The following is a 25,972-nucleotide window of genomic DNA, read 5'->3' as shown; positions in this document are numbered from 1 at the left end:
CTGAAGTAACAAGATTCCATGATACAACAGCTGGTCAACACCATCAACATTAAGGTCTCAGTCCGGCCAGTGGCCCCATTAGCAAGGATATACCACACTGTAGCTGATTGCTAACAGTTCCTCTTGAGCACACTCTGCTCTCTTACTCCAGAACTATTTTATAAAGGAGGGGGAAGAGGCTATGGATACAAGGGCCAAACTAGCTCCCATTACACTTTGGAGAGCGAGTTAACACTCGCTCTTCCGCTGCATGCTGCAGCAGCCTGCCCGCCCTCTTAGCTTCTGCTTGCAATGCTTGTCTTAGAGAAGTTGAAATCTGTCAGAGGGCCAGGGGATGGAGGGTAACAACTGGCTGTTGAGGTCATGGCCCATGATTGCGAATGGGCAAGTCCCACAGAGAAGACAGGTTTTGCGGTATCCCATGGTTACGCATGGCAAACACACCGTCTAACGGTCAAAGCAGAGCACTGGAGTCAGAACTCCTGGGTCCTATTCCTGGCTCTGCACGGACTCACTCTGTGCCCTTGGGCTTCCCGCTGAGGGAAACTGAGGCACTCTAGCCCCGCCAAGTGTTGTTCTCCTTGATGTTAATGCTGCTCCAGTTACTAACCCTCCGCAAGAGCCCAGCCTCGGTGGGAATTAGGGTCAGGGTACAGGTGCTCCTGCCACAAGCAGAACGTGGCCTGGCATCTTTATTGGCTACACGGATACAGCTAGACGAGCGAGGAAAACAAATCAGCTTAGCATAATGGATTTACTGTCTGAAATCCAGCTCAGCCCTAATCAATGCCCCATCTCTACCCAGCACCAGCCGTGCTCGCTTGGCAAGCAGAAAGGAGCAGCTCCCTTAGAACCACCACTAATTTGTCCTGCTCCAGCAGAGGTCACCAGTGCTCACACATACACACACCGCCAGTGCATGGTGGCCGGATAGGGAGTGCAGACTGTCTCGGGCATGCTGTGAAGCATAAATTAAAGTCGCTGTGCGGAGAAAAATCTCCTACTTGTGCATTTCCAGTTCAGGCATTGCAAGTGCAAACCTGGGGTCCTCTCTGACCCTTCTAAACCAGTGGCTCTCCACCTTGCCAGATGACTGTACCCCTTTCTGGAGTCTGATTTGTCTCGCATACCCCCAAGTTTCACCTCACTTAAAAACTACTTGCCTACAAAATCAGACATAAAAATACAAAAAAGCGTCACAGTTCACTATGACAGAAAAAGCACAGACTTTCTCATTTTTACCATATAATTATAAAATAAATCATCTGGAATATAAATATTGTACTTACATTTCAGTGTATAGTATAATATATAGAGCAGGACAAACAAGTCATTGTCTGTAGGACATTTGAGTTTGTACTGACTTCACTAGTGCTTTTTATGTAGCCTATTGTACAACAAGGCAAATCTCTAGATGAGTTGATGTACCCCTGGAAGACCTGTGTGCATACCCCTGGTTGCGAACCACTGTTCTAAAGCCTTTGCTTTCATGCATTTCTAGAGGAGAAGTGAAAAAGGAAATCCAAAAACAGGCATTAGCAAAGACAATATATAGGCATTCTCCAGAGAATGCAACACAAATGTAAAGGGAGGTTAACGTTCTCACATTTTACTCTGCATTAATTCTGGTTAATTTCAGATCATCACTTGACTAAAACAGATTTGCCTTTTCAAGGGAAAAAGCCCTGCTGTGGGCTGCAGAAAAGGTTTTTGGAACTAAATTACAAGGCCAGTATTTTTAGACAGAAATAACTAGAAATTTCAGACTGCACCTGGCATATAGGTTGAGTTAATGCTACTGAAACGTCTATGGTGTCACGAGAGACTTGCTTAGGGAGCGTTCCCCTTAAAAACCAGGCTAAAGTAACACATGGTGCCCAGCATCCCATGGGCAGACACTGAGTCTCTTGCACTGATAATCACAGAGGTCCTGCCTCGGGGGCTGGCTGACCTTTGCCTTGTTCCAACGCACACACATTATTCATACAGCAGATAGGGTGGGAGTCTCCAACCCTTATGGGTAACCACCTGTGATAAATTAGGGGCGGGGGGGGGGGGGGGGAGAGGAGCTCCCTTTTATGGGCACCCAGCCAGCCAGCGAGCGATAAAATCCCTGTTAGTGGCTGCTCTCTACTTGCTTTACCTGTAAAGGGTTTAAAAGTCCATAGGTAAAAGGGAGGCAGTGGGCACCTGACCAAAAGAGCCAATGGGAAGGCTAGAACTTTTTAAAATTGGGAAAAAACTTCCCCTTTGTTGGTCTGTGTTGTTCTTCCGGAGAGCAGGAAGGGCGAGGTATGAAAATCATCAGATCCTACCTAGAAACCACTCATCTGAAACCCCCGATATGTCAGTAGATCAGGGAATGTCTAGGAAGACGCGATCAGGTTACCTCCTTTTATTTCTTTATGGCTTGTAGACTCTTCTGTGGTCACCCCAGGTGCTTTTGTTTTGCGTGTAACCTTTAAGCTGGAGCTCAAGAAGCAATCTTGATGCTTAATCCTTGTAATTGTTGTTTTTTAAACCTATCAAAAAGCCTAAGCTCCAGATGTCTTTTCTTTCTTTTTGTTTTTAATAAAATTTACCTTTTTTTAAGAACAGGACTGGATCTGTGTGTCCCTAAGAGGTTTATGCACCTCTTATGCAGTTTAATTAGCTGGTGGCAACAGTTGATTTCCTTCTCAGCTCTTCCCCACAGAGGTGGTGAAAGGACTTGAGGGAACACCCCAGGAAGGAATTCCCAAGTGCGCCTTCTTGGGCTCTCAAAGGGGTTTTTGCAATTGGGTTGTGGCAGCATCTAAAAAAAGCTCTAACCTTGGAAGTTGAATACAAGTATGGAGTTCAATATCTTCATAAATGATCTGGAGGATGGTGTGGATTGCACTCTCAGCAAATTTGCGGATGATACTAAACTAGGAGGAGTGGTAGATACACTGGAGGGCAGGGATAGGATACAGAGGGACCTAGACAAATTGGAGGATTGGGCCAAAAGAAATCTGATGAGGTTCAATAAGGATAAGTGCAGGGTCCTGCACTTAGGACGGAGGAACCCAATGCACCGCTACAGACTAGGGACCGAATGGCTAGGCAACAGTTCTGCGGAAAAGGACCAAGGGGTGACAGTGGACGAGAAGCTGGATATGAGTCAGCAGTGTGCCCTTGTTGCCAAGAAGGCCAATGGCATTTTGGGATGTATAAGTAGGGGCATAGCAAGCAGATCGAGGGACGTGATCGTCCCCCTCTATTCGGCATTGGTGAGGCCTCATCTGGAGTACTGTGTCCAGTTTTGGGCCCCACACTACAAGAAGGATGTGGATAAATTGGAGAGAGTCCAGCGAAGGGGAACAAAAATGATTAGGGGTCTGGAACACATGACTTATGAGGAGAGGCTGAGGGAACTGGGATTGTTTAGCCTGCAGAAGAGAAGAATGAGGGGGGATTTGATAGCTGCTTTCAACTACCTAAGAGGTGGTTCCAGAGAGGATAGTTCTAGACTATTCTCCGTGGTAGAAGAGGACAGGACAAGGAGTAATAGTCTCAAGTTGCAGTGGGGGAGGTTTAGGTTGGATATTAGGAAAAACTTTTTCACTAGGAGGGTGGTGAAACACTGGAATGCGTTACCTAGGGAGGTGGTAGAATCTCCTTCCTTAGAAGTTTTTAAGGTCAGGCTTGACAAAGCCCTGGCTGGGATGATTTAATTGGGGATGGGTCCTGCTTTGAGCAGGGGGTTGGACTAGATGACCTCCTGAGGTCCCTTCCAACCCTGATATTCTATGGTTCTATGAGTGGCCAGTATTAATTTTTAGAATCCTTGCGGGCCCCCACCTTCTGCAGTCAAAGTGCCAGAGTGGGGAATCAGCCTTGACATCACCCCATGGTCATACCCCAATTACTGACTGTGTACACAAATAGCTAGACATCTGAAATATTGCAGAGCACAGAGATCATCCCAGAAGTCCACCTTTACCTGGAACACAGGTGGGAGATCAGTATCCAAAACAAGCAGTTCTGAGGAAGGGCACACAGAGGCTGAACGCATGCCTGGAAAGGACAAGTACTGTGTGAGTCACATCATTCAGCAGGGACAGAAGGTTTCTCTCATGCAAGACCCTGATCCCCTCTAAGGTTTACCAAGGCAGGCTTGCTCACGGCAGAGCTCAATATAGCCCATTCAGCCACACACCCAGGCATGCCCTAACCTCAACGCTTTCAGTCCAGCAGCTGCATTCTAACCAGACATACCCAGCACTCCTCGAACGGCAGCGTGACGGGTGCGTTCTGCCCCATAGCCACTGCTTTGTACCAGTCAGCCGAGGGGCTGAGTCCTGGATGTTGTTACGTGACCTCACAGTCTGTGTCTCAGCCAGGCCCAGGCCCTGGAAGAACGAGGCAGGCGGGGCTCCAGAAGTAGAATCACAGTTGTTTATCCCTGGCAGAGGGCACAACGGCACCTGCCCTCCTGCTGCTGGAGTGGCTGTACAGCAGTTTCTACCCCGCCCCAGTAGGAAGCATCTCCCTACCGTGCACATCCTTGCAGAATAGCTTCCTGAGACAAGGATCTCCCCTCCCTGCAATCTGGGAGGAGCCACGCTGGTTAGGGGCTGCCTATGCCGGGTGCCAACAGCCACCAAGCCAGTGCAGTCACTCTGCTCCACCGCGGTGGTCACCTGGCTGAAGAGATGAGTTTGGTTTTGGGGGTGGCGGCGGGGTGTTGGACTCTGCAGTGTCTACGACGGGGTAGGCAACCTACGGCACGGGCGCCAAAGGCGGATTTTCAGTGACACTCACACCGCCCAGGCCCTGGCCACCGGTCCGGCGGGCTCTGCATTTTCATTTCATTTTAAATGAAGCTTCCGAAACATTTTTAAAAACCTTCTTTACTTTACATACAACAATAGTTCAGTTATATATTAAAGACTTATAGAAAGAGACCTTCTAAAAACGTGAAAATGTATTACTGGCATGTGAAACCCTAAATTAGAGTGAATGAACGAAGACTCGGCCCACCGCTTCTGAAAGGTTGCCGACGACGCCTGGTCTAAGAGGAGCTCCACTCGCCCAGCCCCAGCTGAAAGGAGCTGGCAGGCAGGCTGGGGGATGTAGTTTTAGTGGGGATGTTGATTTTTAGTGGGTGTTGGTCCTGCTTTGAGCAGGGGGTTGGACTAGACGACCTCCTGAGGTCCCTTCCAACCCTGATAGTCTAGAATTCTAAGTAACATTACAGAATCCAGGCTGAGCTATCAGAGAGGGGTTGGGGGGGGGGGGTGTATTTTATTTTATTTCTGACCTTTGTTCAGCTGGTTAAGAACTATATTTGTACAGCTTTCAGAGAAGCAGCCGTGTTAGTCCGTATTCGCAAAAAGAAAAGGAGGACTAAATTGGTTAGTCTCTAAGGTGCCACTAGTCCTCCTTTTATATTTGTACAGCTGCTGCAGGGGAGAAGGTGGGGAGGGGCGGGGAATTAAAGCATGAAGTTTGAATGAATTTCTCTCTCCCACAGCCTAAGTGGAGAAAAAATAGAAACATTCAACGCTGGAAAAGAGAGGAGAGACTTGGTTCAATATTTAAAGAGTTCAGAGACACTCCGGAAGGAGTTTTTCAGGTTCAGCCCCTCAGGTTTGAGAGCTGGGATCTGCGCGGGAGGCGATTTCACAAGTACAAGCTTCACCAGCTCCTTGTTAAACATTCGAAAATGGTTTTTAAATAGTCATGGATTCCAAGGCCAGCAGGGACCATGGTGACCATCTGTCCCACCTCCTGTATGACGCAGGCCAGAGAACGGCCCCGAAATAATTCCTAGAGCAGAGCTTTTAGCCCAACCTCCAATCTGGATTTTAAAATGGCCAGTGATGGAGAATAGACATAGTGACACATTCATCTACGAGGGAACAACGAGGCTAGTGGCAAGGTACAAGAGTGCAGGCAATTTGTTCAGGCCTCCCACAACAGAGGCGGGGTTCATTTGTAACAGGACACAATGGGATGAAACAGGCAGGATCCATCTGACGTGGAGTCAACACTGCACGGCCGGACTGACGCACACGAGCAGAGCTGTGTGGAAGGGACGGGTCAGGATTGGACTAGCAGGGGTGTTGCAGGTCAAGATTGTGGGACATTAGCAGAGCTGCGGGGGAGCTCGTGACCAGATTCAGAGCTGTACCAAAGAGCAGGGGACTAGGACAGCAGAGGGGCTGTTGGTGAAAAGTGATGAACTATGGCAGAGCTGTGTGGGAATCAGTCACTCTCCCCCTGATGTTGTCTTCTCCATTGCTCCTTTCTTTACATTTCTTTACCCTTTCTGATCAAACCTAGCCTCAAGTCCTCCAGAGAGTTTGGCTGCCCTCCCTTCGAACCTCTCCTCCCGGTCTCTTTGGCACCGAGTCATCAGCAAGGCCATGCCCAGCATTCCAGGTGCAGGCTCGACACAGATGCAGATTGATTTGGAGCTCATCAGTGCCAGCTGCAAAAGGGCAGCCAAGGAAGGAGAGAGAGTTTAGAACTCCGGCAGGTTTGCTACTTTGCCAAGGAGAAAGCCACATGCGACATCCAACCTTCCCCATGGGAGAGCGAGGCCCAGATCCTCAAATGTTTTAAGGTACCTAACTCCCATTGGAGCTGGACACTTAAATACCTTTGAGGATCCACTGGGCCTGAGTCTCCAGAGGGAGAGAGATGTTAAACCCACCCTTTATACTTGGTCTGACTACGAAGGAAATATGCTGGCTCTTCAGTAATGGGTTTCCAACTGGACTCTTCTTTTAGTTGGAGGCTGTTGCATATTGGAATTACCTGCAGGGTGGGTTCCTGGGATTGGACATGCGGGAAGGAGATTTGCATAGCAGATCCCAAAACAAAAATAAGCTCATTGGGTGCCCAAACAGCAAGCTCCCGGATCCTGTGGGAGGATCTGGGATGGAAGGAGAGATCAGGGACTGGCATTACACACATGCTGTTTGCCCCAAGGAGGGGCCTGCGGCAGCCTCAGAAAGGAGGGTCTGTGGTTGAGGCTTTGAACTGGGTGGGGTTCACAGCCCAGTCAGACAATCCTTCTGAAAGCTTGAGGGAGCCACACAAGGCCACATTCCAGGTGCTCAGCACCTGCACTTGGGGACAGGTTTTCAGAACGGTTCAGCACCCATCATCTCTTTTGAAGAGACATCTCTTAATCGGTGTGACGCATCTGTTAAACCAGAATAACAAGCCAGTCCTACTTCACTGGGTTCTTGGAACCAATCACACACAGTAAGGAGCGCAATGTGCAAATACCAAAGTGACAGAGGCCACATAAGAGCCCCACAGGGGTTGGGAGGAGACCAGAGACCTGCATAACTTTGTTTTTTCCCTTGGGGGGGGGGAAATTCCTTTGCTCAAAGCAAAAAAAAAAAAGAAAAGAAATTTTTTAGGTCAGCACCAAAACTGACCCAGTGAAATGCGTTTATGATCAACCATGTTCCATACGAGAAGGTCGAAAGGTTACAGCACACACCTTAAGAAAAATTTCCACTTACTTTTTGGTTTGTTAGACTTTGTGCTATGGAAAATTGCAACAGTGAAGAAGGGGAAGATCTTGTCCAGAAAGTTTCAATAAAATCAGTGTAATAGGACAGCCCCTCCGCCATTTCCGCTGCAGCTTTAGCATGCTAGGGAGCAGGAACAGTCGCTCCGTCAGCGGGTGTGAAACTGATGTTACAAAAAATCCACATCTGCACCAATAGGAAAAGAATAAGATTCATAAAACCGAAATGTGGTGCCAACACAAATCCCACCGCTGATACCTGGAAACTTGGACTAGTTATCTCAGACTTGGTAAGCTCGCTTCTTATCTACAAGGACAACCTCCAAAAAAATCGGCAGCAAGGTGGATCACTTCCACAGACATTCAACCTTGAGGTCCAGACTGGATCGCCTCTCATCCCACAGCCTGGGCTTTGTACACAGGTGACAAATCTAAACATACACATGCACACAAGCTTCTGAACATGCCTAGATAAAGAAATGTGTTAGTCGCTAAGGTGCCACAAGTCCTCCTGTTCTTTTTGAGCATGCCTGGAACATCCTGAATTCTCCGAGAATCTGCAAGGTCTCTACCATATTGTTTCCACCCACACAAAGATCTGTTACACCGCCATACCCTTTGGGTATGTCTACAGTTGGAACGGGGCTGTGATTCCCAGCCCCAAATGTAATGCCCTGCCTTCCTCACCAATTCTGAAATATTTCTTTATAAACATTGCCAGCACTCCAAGTTTGTGCATCGCTAAGCTGTGCTGCAAACTACATTGCTCAGCTGTGGTGCTTGGTATAAATAGAACAAACGTATCTTTCTTGCCCTGAAGTGCTTTAAGTTGTCTGGAAAAAGGAATTAAAAAAAGAGGATACAAAAAGCACACATTCTGGAATTTTTACCATCAAAAAGGTTTTGTTCATCTGAGTTCATTTTGCTGCGTAGATGCAGTTTCACCAGTTTTATACACCTGCATTTAGCATTCCTGCAGAGCATGAAAAAGGAATCACTCGAGCCTTGCCCGCAACACTCCTCCAATCTGGACTGTGTTCCATGCTTGCCTGCGGGACAATCACCACATTCCCTTCACTCTGTCAGACCAAGCCCATCGCTGGGCAACGTCTTCAGGTTTGTGAAGCCAACGAAACTACACCAATTTACATCAGCTGAGAGTGTGGCCCCTGGATTCCAAGCCATGTTTGCACAAAGCTCAACACTGGCAGAAAATTAGAATTTCACATTGTTTAGGGAGATTTTAGGCTTTGCACAACAGATGGTCAATTTCATGTCTTCCAGGAAATCTCCAGTGACTGCGGACAGTACTGTGAATGCAGCCTCCCCCTGGCAGATCCTGCAAGGGAAAAGGCAATCAGAGCTCTGTGTTTTCAGTAACGCAGACCCTGGGAGTAATCCACTCCCACCAGGGAAAAAGGGGCCAGACTTTGTAGTCACCCCAGCAATGCAAAAAAATCCTTAAACCCTAATTGGTGAAAATGGTATAAAAGGAAAATAAAGTTACTGTGTCTGGAGCCTAGTTTATTTCCATTTTACTAGACAACATTGGGACTATGTCTTTACTAGCAGCAGCATGTAATGAAGTCATTACACCCACAGATCAGAAACTAAGAGCTCACAGGAGGGCTTTTTTTTTAACACCACTCAGCCATGGGCATGTTCCACATTCAGAAACAGGCTGTGTCTAAAACACCCTCCCTAAGCCTGGCTTACAAAGTTAGGTCTTATCCACAGTTTGTGCATGGAGAAACTGAGGCACAGAGAAACAGAGACATGCGCAGAATCACCCCTCTCCTCTGCCAAATTCCAGGGAGCAGGGAGGTGAGGAGAAGCGTGGGCGCTGGGCAGCCTGCAACCTCCACTCTCGCAGGACTCCTTCCACTCACTGACCCTCAACTCCATGCCAGGGAAAGAGCTGGCTCAAGGACTAGTACAGATGGGGAGAACTCCTTGGAAGGCCAGGAGGGAAAAGGGCAGGCTAGCAACATGACACACCCGTGGGAGTTGGGCCTTGGGGGCACCAGCTTGCTGTTGATTTCACCTGCTCTGTTGGAGGCCAGCTCTCTCAGCAGGGACTGGCTAAAATTAAGACAAAACACCACTGGGCTCGACCCTGAAAGCCGTGACACTGCAGCTTGTAGGGCACACAATCCCTAGCCACATAGCTTCTCTGGGTTATCCCATTTGCTCGTGTTGGCCCTTCTGACACCAGTGTCTGTTCCTTGTGCTGAGCAATACAAGGCCACAGTCACCTACCTGCTAAGTCAGCTTCCTGGTGGACAAGAAATCAGCAGTGTGGAATCTGGGCTTATTCTAAGCGTAACTTGTCTTCTTTACACCCATCCAACAGCCCTGGAAGGAGATGGTCAAACAGCATACAGGGCAATCCCCTCTACTGCGAATCACAGCCCCACACCAATGCCTTGTTCCCAGGAAGCAGCTCTACCCCAAGAATTTACTCTAGTTACATCCTAATACAGAGCGCAAACTCTCCCATGGCTCACACAGCTCTTTCTACACAGAAACGGACCGAACTAAAAACTAAAAAAACATGTCTTCCCAGGGATGAACATTTGCTCTCATGCTAAGAAAGAACCTGAATGACTAACAGCACCACCTGGTGATGTCTTCTATAACTACGGATGATAGTATTTCAAACATCTTTATGCCATGTAAGCCCCCCAAAGCAGTTTACAGATATTCGTCGGAGAGACAGGCCCTATCTAGAACCGGACCCTCCCAACATGACCTTAGGTAGGAGATACAGATCCCAACTCATGGCTCATGAATTCAGATGTAAAATTGCCCAATGAAGTAGACCCTGCTCTGTGCTGCTCCTCTCCAGCAGGCTGGGGGTACAGCGTGCTCCTCACACAGCGTGCTCCTCACCGTGCTTGGTCACTGAGGGATACAAAGCCTCCTCAGTGTTGGACCACCCCCCATAGCAACACTGCCCTGAGACTGAGGTCTGTGATCCAGCAGCTCCAGCTCCATGCTCTGGTGCTACGTAGCAGGTCTGGAATTACGTCTCAGATGGCTGCTGTAGACCATCGCTTAGCATGCACACGGTAGCTTTCATCCCAAGCAATGCAAAGCTCACACAGCACGGCTCCATTTATTGGTCAATCAGTTGGTGCATGTGTTCCATAAACAGACTGAAGAGCAGTTTACCCGGCCTATGTAACTATGTAATCGACGCATTTTCACATGGTAACGTCAGCATGCTCAAACAAACAGCCACGGGACAATTTACTTAGCAGGGATTGGCACTGCTGCATAAATGAAATGTGTCCTGAAAAGCGTGGCTTGGAAGCTTCAACAGATCCAATAAGTGTGTGCCAGCTGAAAACAGCACGACAACTAGTTCTCACACACACACACACACCCCCTTGTAAACCTCATGTACATCAATGCAATTAACACATCAAATGAGAGGGATCTGAGAGGGTGGGGACACTGGTGGAGCCACCGTTGAGTTATGAAGATCTACCCAAAGGGCATGCCAGTATAAACTTCTACCCCACTCAGTGACATGGATTTATGATACCACCCCAGCTTCACCTCACATGGAAACACAGTCACCTCTGCAGGGAATTGCAGCAGCTCTCAGGTACATGATATGGGAGTTTAGGGCAGGGAATGAAGAAGAAAACCAGTTCCACTTGAAACTGCAGGGGGAAGCTAAGAGGGAGCAAGTGGGGATTTGGCCAGGACCCCAGGGCAAGCCCCCCATCACTCACGAAACATGCCATTGGATCCTTAATGTCACAGGTGGTCAAGGCCTGAATGTTACATTTCATCTTAAAGGGCCACAGAAGGGAAACTGGGGTGGTTGAACCAGTTGGACTCAATACATCCCACCCAGCAAGCTTCTTTAATCTGTCACTAGCAACTGGTAAGTGCATCTGGAGTAAGCATCTGGAGTAAGCAGCCTCTAGGGCATTGGAATCTATTCTACTCAGGTGTCAAGTTGGGTTTCCGTAGTGTAGTGGTAATCAATTCACCTAACATGCGAAAGGTCCCTGGTTCGAAACCGGGTGGAAACAGATCGCTGTCCCTTTTCGGGGAGGGAGAGCTCTGTGGTTTGAGCATTGGCCTGCTAAACCCAGGCTTGTGAGTTCAATCCTTGAGGGGGTCATTTAGGGTATATTATTCTCAAGCCTCCCCAGGAAAGGGGGTGAAGGGGCTTGGGGGGATATTTTAAGGAACAGGAACTCCAAGTGGTCCTTTCCCTTTTTCTTTGTCTAAATCACTTGGTGGTGGCAGCATACTGTTCAAGGACAAGGTAGAATTTGTGCTTTGGGGAAATTTTTTACCTAAGCTGGTAAAAATAAGCTTAAGGGGTCTTTCATGCAGGTCCCCACATCTGTACCCCAGAGTTCAGAGTGGGGAAGGAACCCTCACACCGCGCCTACAGGAGAGGGAGGAGCAGGGACGGGGCTCGCGCAGAGGAGTACTGTACTGGTGGGTCCCCGGTATACACCGTTTTGGTATCCGTCGCCCTTTTCAAGAACACAACCCTGACGTATACCGGGGACCAGCTGTATGTTCACTCGGCTAGTGGAGCGCTCCTCTAGGGACTGGGTACAATGCAGGTTTGGGGAGCTGAAAGCTGCAAGTTCTCTTCATGGTGCTGCATGGGGGACAACAGAACTTGCTGGTGACCACGGCTAAACCAGCAACTGTGGTCCTACAGCCTGTCGCCATGCTACCCCCAGCCGAGATCACATGAGAGGGGTCTGGCTAGGCTTTGACGAGGAGGTTTCCTTGAAATCTAAGAGCTAAACTGTTGGGCAGCGCTACCCTGAAGACACCTTAGACCAGTAGGAACAGGCAGGTGCTGCGGAAAGTGACGCTCAGGTTTCAGGCGGTGGTGCTCTTCCCACCAAGCCAGTGCCCCAGTGCCACAGCACCAGAGGACGCTGAGCACCCAGCTTTCTGATGACCCAGGCCACAAAGGTCCCGACAGCTCGTGCTGGGGTGAGTAATTAATCGTGGAAGTGAAATCCTAGTGAAGAAAATAGAAAGGGGCATTAACTCTGGCAAGTGAAGTACAAAAATATAATTAGGAAAGCCAAAAAAGAATGTGAAGAACAGCTAGCCAAAGACTCAAAGTAATAGTAAAAAATTTTTAAGTACAACAGAAGCAGGAAGCCTGCTAAACAACCAGTGGGGGCACTGGACGATCGAGAGGCTAAAGAAGCACTCAAGAACAATAAGGCCATTGTGGAGAAGCTAAATAAATTCTTTGCATTGGTCTTCATGGCTGAGGATGTGATTAGGGAAATGTGTTAGGGAGATTCCCAAACCTGAGCCATTCTTTTTAGGTGACAAATCTGAGGAACTGTCCCAGATTGAGGTGTCATTAGAGGAGGTTTTGGAACAGATTGATAAACTAAACAATAAGAAGTCACCAGGACCGGAAGGTATTCACCGAAGAGTTCTGAAGGAACTCAAATGTGAAATTGCAGAATGACTAACTGTAGTTTGAACCTATCATTTAAATCAGCTTCTGTACCAAATGACTGGAGGACAGCTAACATAACGCCAATTTTTAAAAAGGGCTCCAGAGGTGATCCTGGCAATTAGAGGCCTGTAAGCCTGACTTCAGTACCAGGAAAACTGGTTGAAACTGTAGTAAAGAACAGAATTGTCAGACACATAGATGAACATAATTTGTTGGGGAAGAGTCAACATGGTTTTTGTAAAGGGAAATCACACCTCACCAATCTACTAGAATTCTTTGAGAGGGTCAACAAGCATGTGGACTAGGGGGATCCAGTGGATCCAGTGTACTTAGATTTTCAGAAAGCCTTTGACAAGGTTCCTCACCAAAGGCTCTTAAGTGAAGTAAGCTGTCATGGGATAAGAGGGAAGATGCTCTCGTGGATTGGTAACTGGTTAAAAGATAGAAAACGAAGGGTAGGTATAAATGGTCAATTTTCAGAATGGAGAGAGATAAATAGTGGTGTCCCCCCAAGGATGTACTGGGCCCAGTCCTATTCAATATATTGATAAATGATCTGGAAAAAGGGGTAAACAGTGAGGTGGCAAAATATGCAGATGATACAAAATTGCTCAAGATAGTTAAGTCCCAGGCAGACTGCGAAGAGCTACAAAAGGATCTCTCAAAACTGGGTGACTGGGCGACAAAATGGCAGATGAAATTCAATGTTGGTAAATGCAAAGTAATGCACATTGGAAAACATAATCCCAACTATACATATAAAATGATGGGGTCTAAATTAGCTGTTACCACTCAAGAAAGAGATCTTGGAGTCATTGTGCATCATTCTCTGAAAACATCCACTCAATGTGCAGCGGCAGTTAAAAAAGTGAACAGAATGTTGGGAATCATTAGGAAAGGGATAGATAATAAGACAGAAAATATCATGTTGCCTCCATATAAATCCATGGTATGCCCACATCTTGAATACTGCATGCAGATGTGGTCGCCCCATCTCAAAAAAGATATATTGGAATTGGGAAAGGTTCAGAAAAGGGCAACAAAAATTATTAGGGGTATGGAACGGCTGCCATATGATTAATAAGAGATTAATAAGATCGGGACTTTTCAGCTTGGAAAAGAGATGGCTAAGGGGGTTATGGTAGAGGTCTATAGAATCACGATTGGTAAGAAGAAAGTAAATAAGAAAGTGTTATTTACTCCTTCTCATAACACAAGAACTAGGGGTCACCAAATGAAATTAATAGGTAGCAGGTTTAAAACAAATAAAAGGAAGTATTTCTTCATACAACACACAGTCAACCTGTGGAACTCTTTGCCAGAGGATGTTGTGAAGGCCAAGACTATAACAGGGTTCAAAAAAGAACTAGATAAATTCATGGAGGACAGGTCCATCAATGGCTATTAGCCAGGATGGGCAGGAATGGTGTCCCTAACCTCTGTTTGTCAGAAGCTAGGAATGGGTGACAGGGGATGGATCACTTGATGATTCCCTGTTCTGTTCATTCCCTCTGGGGCACCTGGCATTGGCCACTGCGGGAAGACAGGATACTGGGCTAGATGGACCTTTGGGCTGACCCAGTATGGTCGTTCTTATGTACATGCCTCCTGCAGTTAAGGCTCTTTTCATCAGTTCCTCTCCTGAGCTGTTGTGCAGAGCTGAGTGCTGTTGAACAGCTGTGACGTCCCACTCCAGAAACAGCCACATTTCATTGTTGGATGAAGTAATTTCTGTGGGTGCCTCTCGGAAATGCAGCACAAACCTGGCATCCCAGGCACAGGGGATGCTCAGGTGGCTTTGAGCCAAGTCTGGCCTGCTCAGCGGCTGAAACTGCTCTCATGTAGCCCAAACCAGGCTGCCAATGGGTGGCAGCACCACACAGACCTGTCTTTGTGGTGCCCACTGTGGCCCTACTCCCAGCACACCACTGACAACGGAGCTTGTGCATGGCCATCCTACTCTGCCCCCGCCTTGTGGGAATTCTCCCATGGGCTGCAGAGGGAAGGAGCCAGAGCCTGTGTTTTAGATAGAGACAGACAGAGGCAGGCTGCAAAGACCATCCTCAGGGTTACGGAGCACTTTATGAAATAAGAGAATACTGAATATCTACCTGCTAGGCGTTACCAGTCTAGGAATTATTGCACTGCTGTGACTCTTGCTTTCATTAAAGAGCAGAGCATTCATCTTGTGCACAGGAAAAATCCCTGCCACCAGCGCAGAAAGTCCGCGTTTCCCACCCTTTACTTGGTACCATTGCTCATTTCAGAAACAACCCACACACAGAGCAGAGGGCACCGTCTCTTGTTATCTTCTGTCCATTCCAGCCTCCCCTCCCAGGGCCACTGCCTGATGGGTCACTCCAAACCCGCTCTCACTTGTGCCGTATAAGTACCAGGCCGCCAGCGGCTGCGTTCAACGAGGCAAGGCTTCTTCTGGGTGGCTTAATGGAAATCGGGTATGTTCTCTTAGGGGAAGATCGATGCTTTCTCCTTCCTCAGCCAGTCTCGGAGCACACGCACCCCACCCCAGCCCCGCACTGAGCACCCTTATAGATTTCCTGGGACAGCTACCTTAAAAAAGGGGACGATCCTGGGAAAACCTGGACTGGTGGCACCCCCCTCCCCAGCTGGGTCACTGCTGCTGCCCTATATACCCATCTTGCCAAAAAATGACATCCCACCAGCAAGGGGTTAAGTGAGGCAGACGGAGGGAGGGCCCCACTACTCCACTCTCCAGTGGGAAAGGATTCAAGTTGACTCAATTGTTACACAACCCCGAGTAGGAGAAGCTGGGAACATCTGGAACGGCAAGAGCCGAAGGTCTGAAGCCCATGAGGCGCTCCTCTGCGCACTGCTGAGGCCTCTCTGGGAATCCCAGCGGAAGGACAGTTCTGGGAGCGGGAGCCAGCACACCTGGCTGTCCCTGGCTCACTGCAGGGCAGGAGGAGGGGAATACAGCCTCATGCTGCTGGCCAGAGACACCAAGAATCCTGGACCGGGGGAAAAAGGGCTCTAAGAAAGAGGACGACAGCCTGGCAGTGAGTGATGGGTCACCTGCTTGCAACCCCGCTGAATGCAGAACCCCGCAGCTAACACAGCAGACAACAGCTCAGTAAGTCTGCTCCCAATGGGTGCCTGCATGCCCAATGCACTGCCGCCAGCCCCTCCTACCCTGCCCCCGTTTACCATAGCCACCTTACCAGCTCTTTGGGGCAGGGCCGTCTTCCGTTCCCTGCGTCCAGCGCCTAGCGCAATGGGATGCTACCCTGATTGGGGCCTCCGGGCACATCTGCAATACAACTGGAAGTAACCCATAGTCAATACCCTGGCCTCCTAGCCCCCTGTTCAGTGCCTCCGTAGGAAAGGCCAGCCCCGAAAGGTTAAGAGAAAAACAGCCCGCGCTTCTCTTGCTGAAAAGTTCTCCTACATTTCTGAGCGCCACAAGTTCCTGCCGAAGGGGGAGCCCTGAGGGCGGCTCATGCAGCAATCAGGGGATAAGTAATGAGCACAGACAGCGAGAGACTAGAGCGTGGCAGGAAGCAAAATTGGAGTCTAGCAGGGAGAGAGATTCCCTCCTGACCCTCCCTGGCCCAGAGCTGCCAGGGTTAGAAGAACCACCAGCTCTCTGCCTATCCCGGCCAAGACAGACGGGTCACTCGCTTGTTTGCCAGGTTGGGGGAGAGGGGGGCAGGAGACAGAATTCTGGTGGGTAAATGGAGCATTACTGAAAGTCTCCCATCAGGGAAGGGATTTGGGTTACCTTTCCCCTCCCTGGCACCAGTACAAGTCCAGCACTGATCTAGAGCCCACCTTGCCCAGACTGATGACTGGCCAGCATGAATGGTCTCACTCCCACTGGTAGTGGACAAGCGCCCATATCAAAGACCCCCACAGCCGGCCCCTCTAGCTGCTGGAGCGCTCCCCACCTGCCAGAGGCAGAAATTGCTGACATCCGTGCTGCACCCATTCCATGCACAAAGCACTTCTGCTGCCAGGCTGCCACGCGCTTGTGACAAAGTGGGAATGTTCTTAATGTTTTCTCTGAATACTGTGTGAGTGCCTCAGTTTCCCCTATGCAGTTCTTAAGTATCCCGGGGGTGGGATAAGGGGGTGTGATTGTGGCAGAGCCCTTGGGGGCCAGTGTGATGGTGTCTGCACAAAGAATGGCCGACACCCTGTCTCCTGGCGACTGATGGCCTGGGCTCCTCCTCTGCAAAGGTGCCAACTGAAGGTGTTGGAGAACAAAGATCGGGTGGCCTCCTGGCTGGGAAAGAGACAAAGGCCAGAGGAGGGGCTGGACAGTTACAGTTTGGAGCTGGCTGGGGAAATGGGGGGAGGCTCAGATGGGGCTTTGGCCTCCCTGCCCCCCCAAGATGGACCTGACTGAGGGATCCTGTTCTCTGTACCTACAAGCTCTGTTTTAGACCATGTTCCTGTGGTCTAAGAAACCTTCTGTTTTACTGGCTGGCTGAGAGTCACGTCTGACTGTGGAATTGGGGTGCAGGACCCACTGGCTTCCCCAGGAGCCCCGCCTGTGCGGACTTGCTGTGGGAAGCGCACAGTGTGGACCGGGATGCTGAATGCTCCGAGGTCAGCCCCTAGAAGGTCGACGCTGTGTAAGCTTCTTGCCCTGGGGAGAGGAGGCTTCCTCAGAGTCCTGACTGGCTTCGTATGGAGTAGTTCCAGAGCATCGCCCGGTGACTCCGTGACAGCTCTTCTCCTCCTTCCCTTCCGCCTCAGGGCCACGTCGCCCGGAGCACCACAGCTTCCCTGGAAGGCAGGCGAGCGTCCCGCCCACCGGGTCAGTGGGAACAGAACCCAGGGGGTCGGACTCCTTGTCACCGCCCACAACCACCAGAACCTGCTCCAGGGGTCCACAGAGATGGAACACGAGCAGAGTTCGGTGGCCCGGAGGCTAGCGCTTCCTACTGCACACGGGATCCCAGGCCATCCCCAGCAGTCACATGGCACCACAGTCAGTCCAGGCAGCCCCACTAGCTTCATTTGCTGGCACAGGCACTTGCCATTGGTCCTCCAACACCTCTCCCCCGCATGCCTGTTCCTGTGCCCACGGCTACCCCCCACCCAACTGCTCCATATGGCAAGTGGGACCTAGCATACCGAATCATCAGGCTGCCATCACCATGGGAGATCCCACAGGCCCAGCCGGTTCCCACCTTGCACGGGCACCAAGAGCAACCAGATTGTCTGAGGGCTGTGGATTCCTGCCGCTCGGCAGCACCTCAATCCAGCCCAGAGGGAGGGAGCGCACGCAGGTCGCTGGCTGGGCAGCACAGTGCTGGCTTTACTCTGCAGGACCAGACAGCACAGCAGAGTGCCGAGCGCCTAAGTCCAATGCAACCAGCTCCACCCCATCGTGAGAGCTTGGGAAGGATGCCACGTGGAGGGCAGGCCGAGACCCTCTGGGGCAGTGCTGATGGGTGTTAGCTCAGAGTGGGCTGGTTGGGCAAAGGTGCAGAATTTCTCTGGCCATCCACCCCAGCTGCAGTCCCCTCCACGCTCTTCCCGCGGTCTGGACTGGCTTCGCTTGCCCTTACCCAGCATCCTGAGCTGCTGTTACCCAAAGAAACTGTCACCGTCTCACTCCTAATTCCTGCCATCTGTTGACCGGCTCAGACGCAGAATTCAGTCTTTGTTCCCACTGGCGTACAAGGCACTGCCGGCTTTCCAGGAGCTGGGCTGCACTGGGCAGCCGGTTCCCTGAGCTCAGCAGATTAGTGCATGTGGTTAATATCACATGCCCTCACAGAGGCAGAGGAGGACTAAGACCTGGATCAGGGGCCCCAAGCAAATGCATTTCCAGCAGCAGCTTCTGCATGTAGGGCTCTCTCGCAGCTCCGCTCTGGTATGTAGCGCAAAAGGGTATGAGCCACAGAGGGCTGCCCTGCCAGTGCTAACATTGTTCTTCCACTGCGAGGATTAGCTGCCCTGTCCAGCACAGCATCTCCCCTGCTTGTAGGGATCAGCATTGCCGCCAGGTGGTCGTGACTTGACTAGGCAGCGGAGAGGGCACCAGACTGGGAGGAAGGAGATGTATGTTCTATCCCTACTCTGCCATTGACGCGCCGTGTGACTGCCTCTCTCTCCCACCCTTTGTCAGAGGAAATGGCATGGCAAGGGGCTACCACCCCTGCTCTGAGAGTTACCACAGATCATGCACAGGCGAGACGGGGGAGGGATAGCTCAGTGGTTTGAGCATTGGCCTGCTAAACCCAGGGTTGTGAGTTCAATCCTTGAGGGGGCCATTTAGGGATCTGGGGCAAAAATTGGGGATTGGTCCTGCTTTGAGCAGGGGGTTGGACTAGATGACCTCCTGAGGTCCCTTCCAACCCTGATATTCTGTGATTCTGTGAACTTACAAGTGGCCCTAGGACACTGGGCATGGTTTGGTGACCAGATGTTACATACAGCTGTATGTTGCCCTCTCAAGGTTCGTTCATCACCCTCTAATGTACCCAGTCACGAGAGCAGGGCTCCCAGGGAGTCTGCACACCTGCAAGGAGCAGACAGAAGTTACTAGAACAATCAGAAGAGCCAAATGTTGCCCTCTCATTTCCCCAGGTTTCTCTGTGTAGCTATGCACATCCTCCAAGAGACCCACAAAAACGCTTCCAGGATCTTTTCCAGAGAGTCAGCCCTTACGAGTGAGCCTACGAACTGCAACACTAGTGCCTCCCGTCCCCGGCCACATGTGGTCCTACAAACAAGCCGGCATGGGAGAGGGGATAAACGGCAGCACAGAAACACTTCTCCTTCAGAGATCAGTGACTTATTAAAAGAGGGGACAAAAGCCAGCTCTAAAGAGAGATCCCTTGTGGCTGGGGCTCTGCACTCCCAGAGTCCACACGCACTGTTGGGAGCAAGCTTCATACCGAGCAAGAGGGGGCCAGCATCTGCCACACGCGGGTTAACGTTTACGATGCAGGAGGCCACGCACCATCGACAAAAAGCCAGCAGAAGCACAACAGTTCAGCCTGTACTAGTGGGTTTCCCACCAGGAGTCTCCAAACAGGTGACATCAAGGCGATAACAAAAGCTACTTGAGTCAAACAGTATTTACTGGACTCTGTATTTGAATTTTCAACAGCTCAGACTGCAGCTCAGCATGACAAAGACCACTCAGGGGAACGCCATGTGGAGCATCAGACAACACTGATCATCACTCCCACACCACCAACCACATGCAGACGGAAACCAGAACCACACGCAGGCTAGAGGGTGCTACAGACCAGTAGGAGGGAGACTTGTTTAGGGGTTCACATGCAACACTCCAAACTCTACAGACAATTAAGCCTCAACGCCCCTCTGGAGTAGTTCTCTGTACTTACAGATGGGGAAACTGACTTGTAGGAAAGTCAAGCGACTTGCCCGAGGTCTCACAGTGACTTAGATTGTAAGATCCTTGGAGAAAGAAGGGGCTATCTTTTTGTTTTGTGTTTGCACAGCACCCAGGATAATGGGGTCCTGGTCTATAATAGAGCTTCTACGCACTATGAAAATAAGTAGTAATAAACTCTGCAGCAAAGCAAGGAATACAAACAAGAGTCCTGCTTCGGAGTCTACTACGGTAGCTATTAGACCATTAATGCTTTTTATTTTTCTTTTCTGTGATCACTCTAGGACCATTTAAAAATATTTCAAAAGATCTGTTAATATCACCCTAAGGAGTGTGAAACCAAAAGAATTTCTAGGTACGGTTTATTTTTCCTGTCTCTGTCATTTACTTTTTGCATGAACATGACAAGTAGGCTGGTTGGCTTCCCTTCTGCTCCCTGTTTTATTGTTCAAGTCAGTTTCACATTGTAGTTTTCCTACATGAGCATGGAAAGTTTGGGTTGCAAGCACTGCAGGGGAATGCTTCTTTACTTCAGTACCTTCACTGGAACTTTAAAGGAGAAGAACACATAAATGATTCAGAGATACAGTTCTAGTTGTCTGAGCTGGAGTAAAACAGAGGGATTGGTCAACAAATTAAAAATCTAAGGAAACTCTTACTCATGTACATGAGCATTCCTCATGTAGCTAGCTAATCAGTGCGATTACCCATGGCTCTCATTCAAACCAGCACTTAAGCATTCATCACAATCAATGGAATTTAAGCAGAAGCTTACATTTTAAACTTTGGGAGACAGGTCAGTCCTCGCTTACAGACAGCCCCCCAACTTGAAGCAAATACTCACCAGCAACTACACACCACACAACAAAAACACTAACCCAGGAACCAAACCCTGCTACAAACCCTAGTGCCAACTCTGTCCACATGTCTATTCAAGGGACACCATCATAGGGCCTAATCATATCAGCCACACTATCAGAGGCTTGTTCACCTGCACATCTACCAGTGTGATATATGCCATCATGTGCCAGCAATGCCCCTCTGCCATGTACATTGGCCAAACCAGACAGTCTCTATGCAAAAGAATAAATGGACACAAATCTGACATCAGGATTCATAACATTCAAAAACCAGTAGAACATTTCAGTCTCTCTGGTCACTCAATAACACACCTAAAAGTGGCAATTCTTCAACAAAAAAACTTCAAAAACAGACTCCAACGTGAAGCTGCAGAACTGGAATTAATTTGCAAACTGGACACCATCAAATTAGGCCTGAATAAAGACTGGGAGTGGTTGGGTCATTACAAAACCTAAACTTAATTTCCCCAGTACTAATTTCTCCCTACTGTTACTCACACCTTCTTGTCAACTGTCTGTAATGGGCTACTCTCACCACTTCAAAAGTTATTTTTCCTCCCTTGCTATCCTGCTGTTAATTGATTTATCTCCTTAGACTGACCTCACATTTGGCAAAGCAACCCCCATCCTTTCATGTATTTATATCTGCTCCTGTATTTTCACGCCATGCATCTGATGAAGTGGGTTCTAACCCACGAAAGCTTATGCCCAGATAAATTTGTTCGTCTCTAAGATGCCACAAGGACTCCTTGTTATTTTAACTTAAGTGCCTTGCTGAATCGGGGCCCACTTGAATAAGGATTTCCAGGACTGAGCCCTAGACATGGAGATAAATTTAACCCAAAAGTCCCTCTAGAGTTTTTCCTAATCACTGAAAGCAAGCATTGTTCAGTCAGCAATTCAGCTCTGGGTAACTGCAAACTACCAGAAGGAGCAAGGGAGAGACAGTATATGGCAATGCATACACCAGAGAAAGAAACAAAGAATGAACACTGCTGCCAGTCATCAGTAATGTCACACTCATAAATGGGCACTACCAGCAGGATATACTGTAGCCTTAAAATTCAACCCATATTGCCATTGTTCTAATCTAGACAGGAAATGAAGGTCCTTTAGATTCCAAAGGGCTCCCCCTGCCTTTGATTTAAACAAATTAGAACTCCACCACGCTGTCAGAGAATTCTATCCAAAAATGAAAGTTGCAGCGATGAAGTGATTGGAACCTGGAGTCCTTCTCTCCGGGCAGCAGTGTCTAATGTTTGAACCGACAAATGAGCAGGGCTCTCTGGGTCTATTCCTGCCTCACTGCAGCCTTGGGTCAGCAACTCAACCACGGTGCCTCAGTTTCCCCACCAATTAGAATAGAAACACTATTCATCTGCCATTTGGAGAGCGTTGAGAGATTTAATTACAGATTTACAATGTGCTTTGAGATCCTGTAAAAAAGGGTGCTCTGGAAGTGCAATACAGTTTTTCCATCCGAATGCACAAGTTTGCCATATGGGAGACATTAGGATAATACTAAAAATAAAATAAAATACAATTGAACAAGCTGAGAGGAAATTAACATTAGAGACAGAGCAAAAGCCTGGAAAATAAATATACAAGTAGCAACTCTCTGAAAGACCAACAGGAAGTTCCTGGAAGAAAATCTGAATGGGATAAAGCATTTCACTAAAAAGCAGAGCTTGCATCGTCCTTGTTAAGGCAGGATTATGGGTTCTGGGCTTTCAGGAAGAGAAGCTGTTTTTATAGCGTATAGCGTAGAGATTAATTGCCGTTTCTAGCACTGCAGCCATTCAGGGCCGGTGCTCCCACCATAGGACTAGTAACAATCCAGGACTTGCTACAGAAGAGTGATATGCTGCTGTATTTTAACAAGGGTCTCCCTGTAAATGTCACACCTTAGCCTGATATAAGCCGCAGGCCCGTGCACCAAAGGTACATGCGCCGAAAGGCATGAGCTGAACTGAGGAATGGATTAGTTTCTTTTCTCTGTTTCAAGGCAAATGTTCTCAATTTTTATGCAAGGAGGGAAAGCAGGAGCACTCGAAAACAAACATGCATTGAGGACGCTATGCTGGAAGTGTAACCCACACACCTCCTGGGTATGATGTTCTGTCCCATCTAGTTGCACCCAGACGAGCAAGAGAGACAGCCCCAGGTTCGATCCCACGCGCTGACGACCAGGGTCTGTCAGCATTACAGAAGCCCATGCACTCTGTACCTGAATGCACTCACTGAGCATGTGGAGAGCGTAGCCCAGGGTGCAGCGGGAGGCATTTGAAATTTGGGGGAGGGGAAGAAGAGGGAACATCATGGTTATTGCTCATCACCTCGCCCAGAAGAATATTTTTGAGCAGGCCAACAGCATGTTCAAGTGTGCCATGGTAAGCAGGCCATGTCTTCCTCCGGCCGGTGATCCACACCATATAGTCAGAGCCTGCTACAGTTACCAGCTAATGGAGTTACTCTTTTCGCCCAAGTGCCAGCATGATTTTCCTGCCAAAGGACCAGAGTTCAATCCTTGCTGACCATCTGTGACTGAGCCATCACCGAACGAGGGCCGGAACTCGCAAATAGGGTATTATCACGCCGAAAAACAGGTCCCTACGGCTAACAAGTAACATTGCAAGTGAGCAGCAGTAGAAGGCTCTGATGCTCATGCTGTGGACTTGCACAGCTTACCTGTATATGCATCCCCAGAGCCAAGCAGCGGAAGGCCAGGTCCAAGGACGAGTCACCACACTGGAAAGCTGGAACCCCTCTCCACTTGCACCAGTAAGTGCATGAGACGGAGAATGAATAACTTCCCCCATCTCACTAACCTGCTTCCCAGCTCCTCTCACTGTACCTAGCCGTGCCCCACTGCCCAAAGACTGGAAGGGCCAGCCCCTCCCTAGCTCCCAACAGGAATTCCCCTCCCCTCCTCAGAGAGCCACAACCATCCACCCTGGAATGCATCCCCATCACTGAAGCAATGCTGCTCAGTTCTTTATCATGCAAGTGTTTCTCAGACCTCTCCCCTGCTCATTGCCCTGGCTATGAACCCGTTTAACTAGAAGAGCCAGCAGGGGCACTTCAGCTTCTGCAAAGCAAGAAACTCAACCTCTGTGCCTGGGGTTTCCCACCAATTAAAATGGGAACACCACACATCTACCACCTGGGGAGCGTGGAGAGCTTTAATTACAGATTTGCAGAGTGCTTTGAGATCCTCTAATAAAAAGGTGTTCTGGAATTGCTATGTTTTTCCCCCCTGGATGCACAAGTCTGCCATGTGGGAGACATTAGAAGTAGAATAGCCCTGGCATCATACAGCAATCTCAAGAAACCCACAAGCTGAGAGGATAATTACATCAGAGACCGATCAAAGGCCTGGAAAATAAATTCACACGTAACAACTCTCTGAAAGACCAGTAGGAACTTCTTGGAAAGCCTGAATGGGATAAAGCATTTCATAAAGGAAGCAGACCATGCATGGTGCCCCACACCCCTCCATCCAGGCCTGGTGCTACCGGGACTAAGGGGACATTCACACTCACCCCTGCAGATGATTTTCAAGGGCTCCAAATTATTGTTCGAAAAGGCCAAGTATGTGCCAAGTTATCCAATGTTAAGCAGTGGAAGTGACAATGACATAGTCCTGGCACAGTAACCAAATTTGGCCTTTTTAAACTCAAAATCCAAGATTTGCCAGGGATCCTACTAGCTGCTGGACTGCTGGAAGGTTGTTGGTTTTTTAAATAGCAACATCCAGGGCCCCAAAATACCCACTTGCCTCACAATAATGGGACCCTAGAACTGACCCTGCCTCCATCCCCTCATCATCTCCACATAGACAACTCTGGTGTTCTGCTAAAAGACCATTCCAGTTGACCATACTAAAAGACCATGCCAGGTACGTTGCATGGCATGCGGGCTGCCTAGGCATTTCCCAGATGCACCCAGTGCATTCAGCAGCTGCAAAATAATTAACACAAGAGGGGGCGTATGCTCAATAGGCAGAAGCCATTGGATTCTTCCCAATCTGACCAGAGCGTTTCCAAGAGACGGATTCCTCTGCCATCCCAAATGCTCCCAGCCCACAGGAGCTCCTTCCAAGGGGTGTGTACACTCACCACCACCACACAGTCTCCTCTGCACAGCAAACGTCCTGAGCAGGCCTATCTTTTACCATCCCCAATTCTCCATGTCCCATCCAGGGGAAGCCAGAGAGATGGGTAAAGGCAGCTCCAGAGTCAGCGAACGACAAACACCTCAACAGGAGGGAAAAGGAGGAGAGAGATGCGAGACGCCCCTAGAGCTGAGCGAAATATTTCATCCAAAACCTTCTTTTCTTGACACCCGCCCCCCATCCGGCAAAAAAATGCAGATTCAGTGACCCCAAACCCCTTTCTCGAATTCGTGCCAGTTTCACCAAATCGTGCATGGTCAAAAAAGGACAAAAATTCCAAAAAAGAGTGACAACGTTTTGTTCCGACATTTTCAAACCATAAGGTTTGGAGTTCCTGAATCCACTATTTGTTTGGCAATTTTACCAAAAGACGGTTTTTGAAAAAAGTGAAACCCACTTGAAATCCAAATGAAATGTTTCATTCACACCCTCCCCTCCCCCAACCCTCCATATTTTTCTTCTTCATTTTGTCAGACTGGCCAGTGGACTGAAAAAATCCATTATTCACTCCCCTCTCCTCCTCTCTGCCCCACCAACTGTGTTAGGACCCCCACCCCCTCTGAGATGATGACAGCACCGAGCTACAGTTTTGCTTCAA

At 49.0% G+C, this 25,972-nt stretch overlaps 1 protein-coding gene across 7 annotated transcripts in view; it reads right to left on the bottom strand.

Annotated features, from left to right (window-relative positions):
- The window catches only part of ST3GAL4 (ST3 beta-galactoside alpha-2,3-sialyltransferase 4), a 188,093-nt gene that overhangs the window by 83,572 nt on the left and 78,549 nt on the right, over positions 1-25,972 (bottom strand). Inside the window, exon 3 of one of the 7 annotated variants that reach the window (XM_084611834.1) lies at positions 3,965-4,038. The exons of the other annotated variants lie outside the window; for them this stretch is intronic. Within the exon in view, the coding sequence (XP_084467960.1) occupies positions 3,965-4,036 (72 nt within the window). The 5' untranslated portion in view covers positions 4,037-4,038. The remainder of the gene's footprint in view (positions 1-3,964; positions 4,039-25,972) is intronic. 7 annotated transcript variants of the gene reach the window in all.

Source organism: Lepidochelys olivacea, assembly GCF_965140295.1.
Source record: "Lepidochelys olivacea isolate rLepOli2 genome assembly, chromosome: 22".
In the NCBI taxonomy this organism is placed as follows: Eukaryota; Metazoa; Chordata; order Testudines; family Cheloniidae; genus Lepidochelys; species Lepidochelys olivacea.
This window is presented reverse-complemented; position numbering and strand designations above follow the sequence as displayed.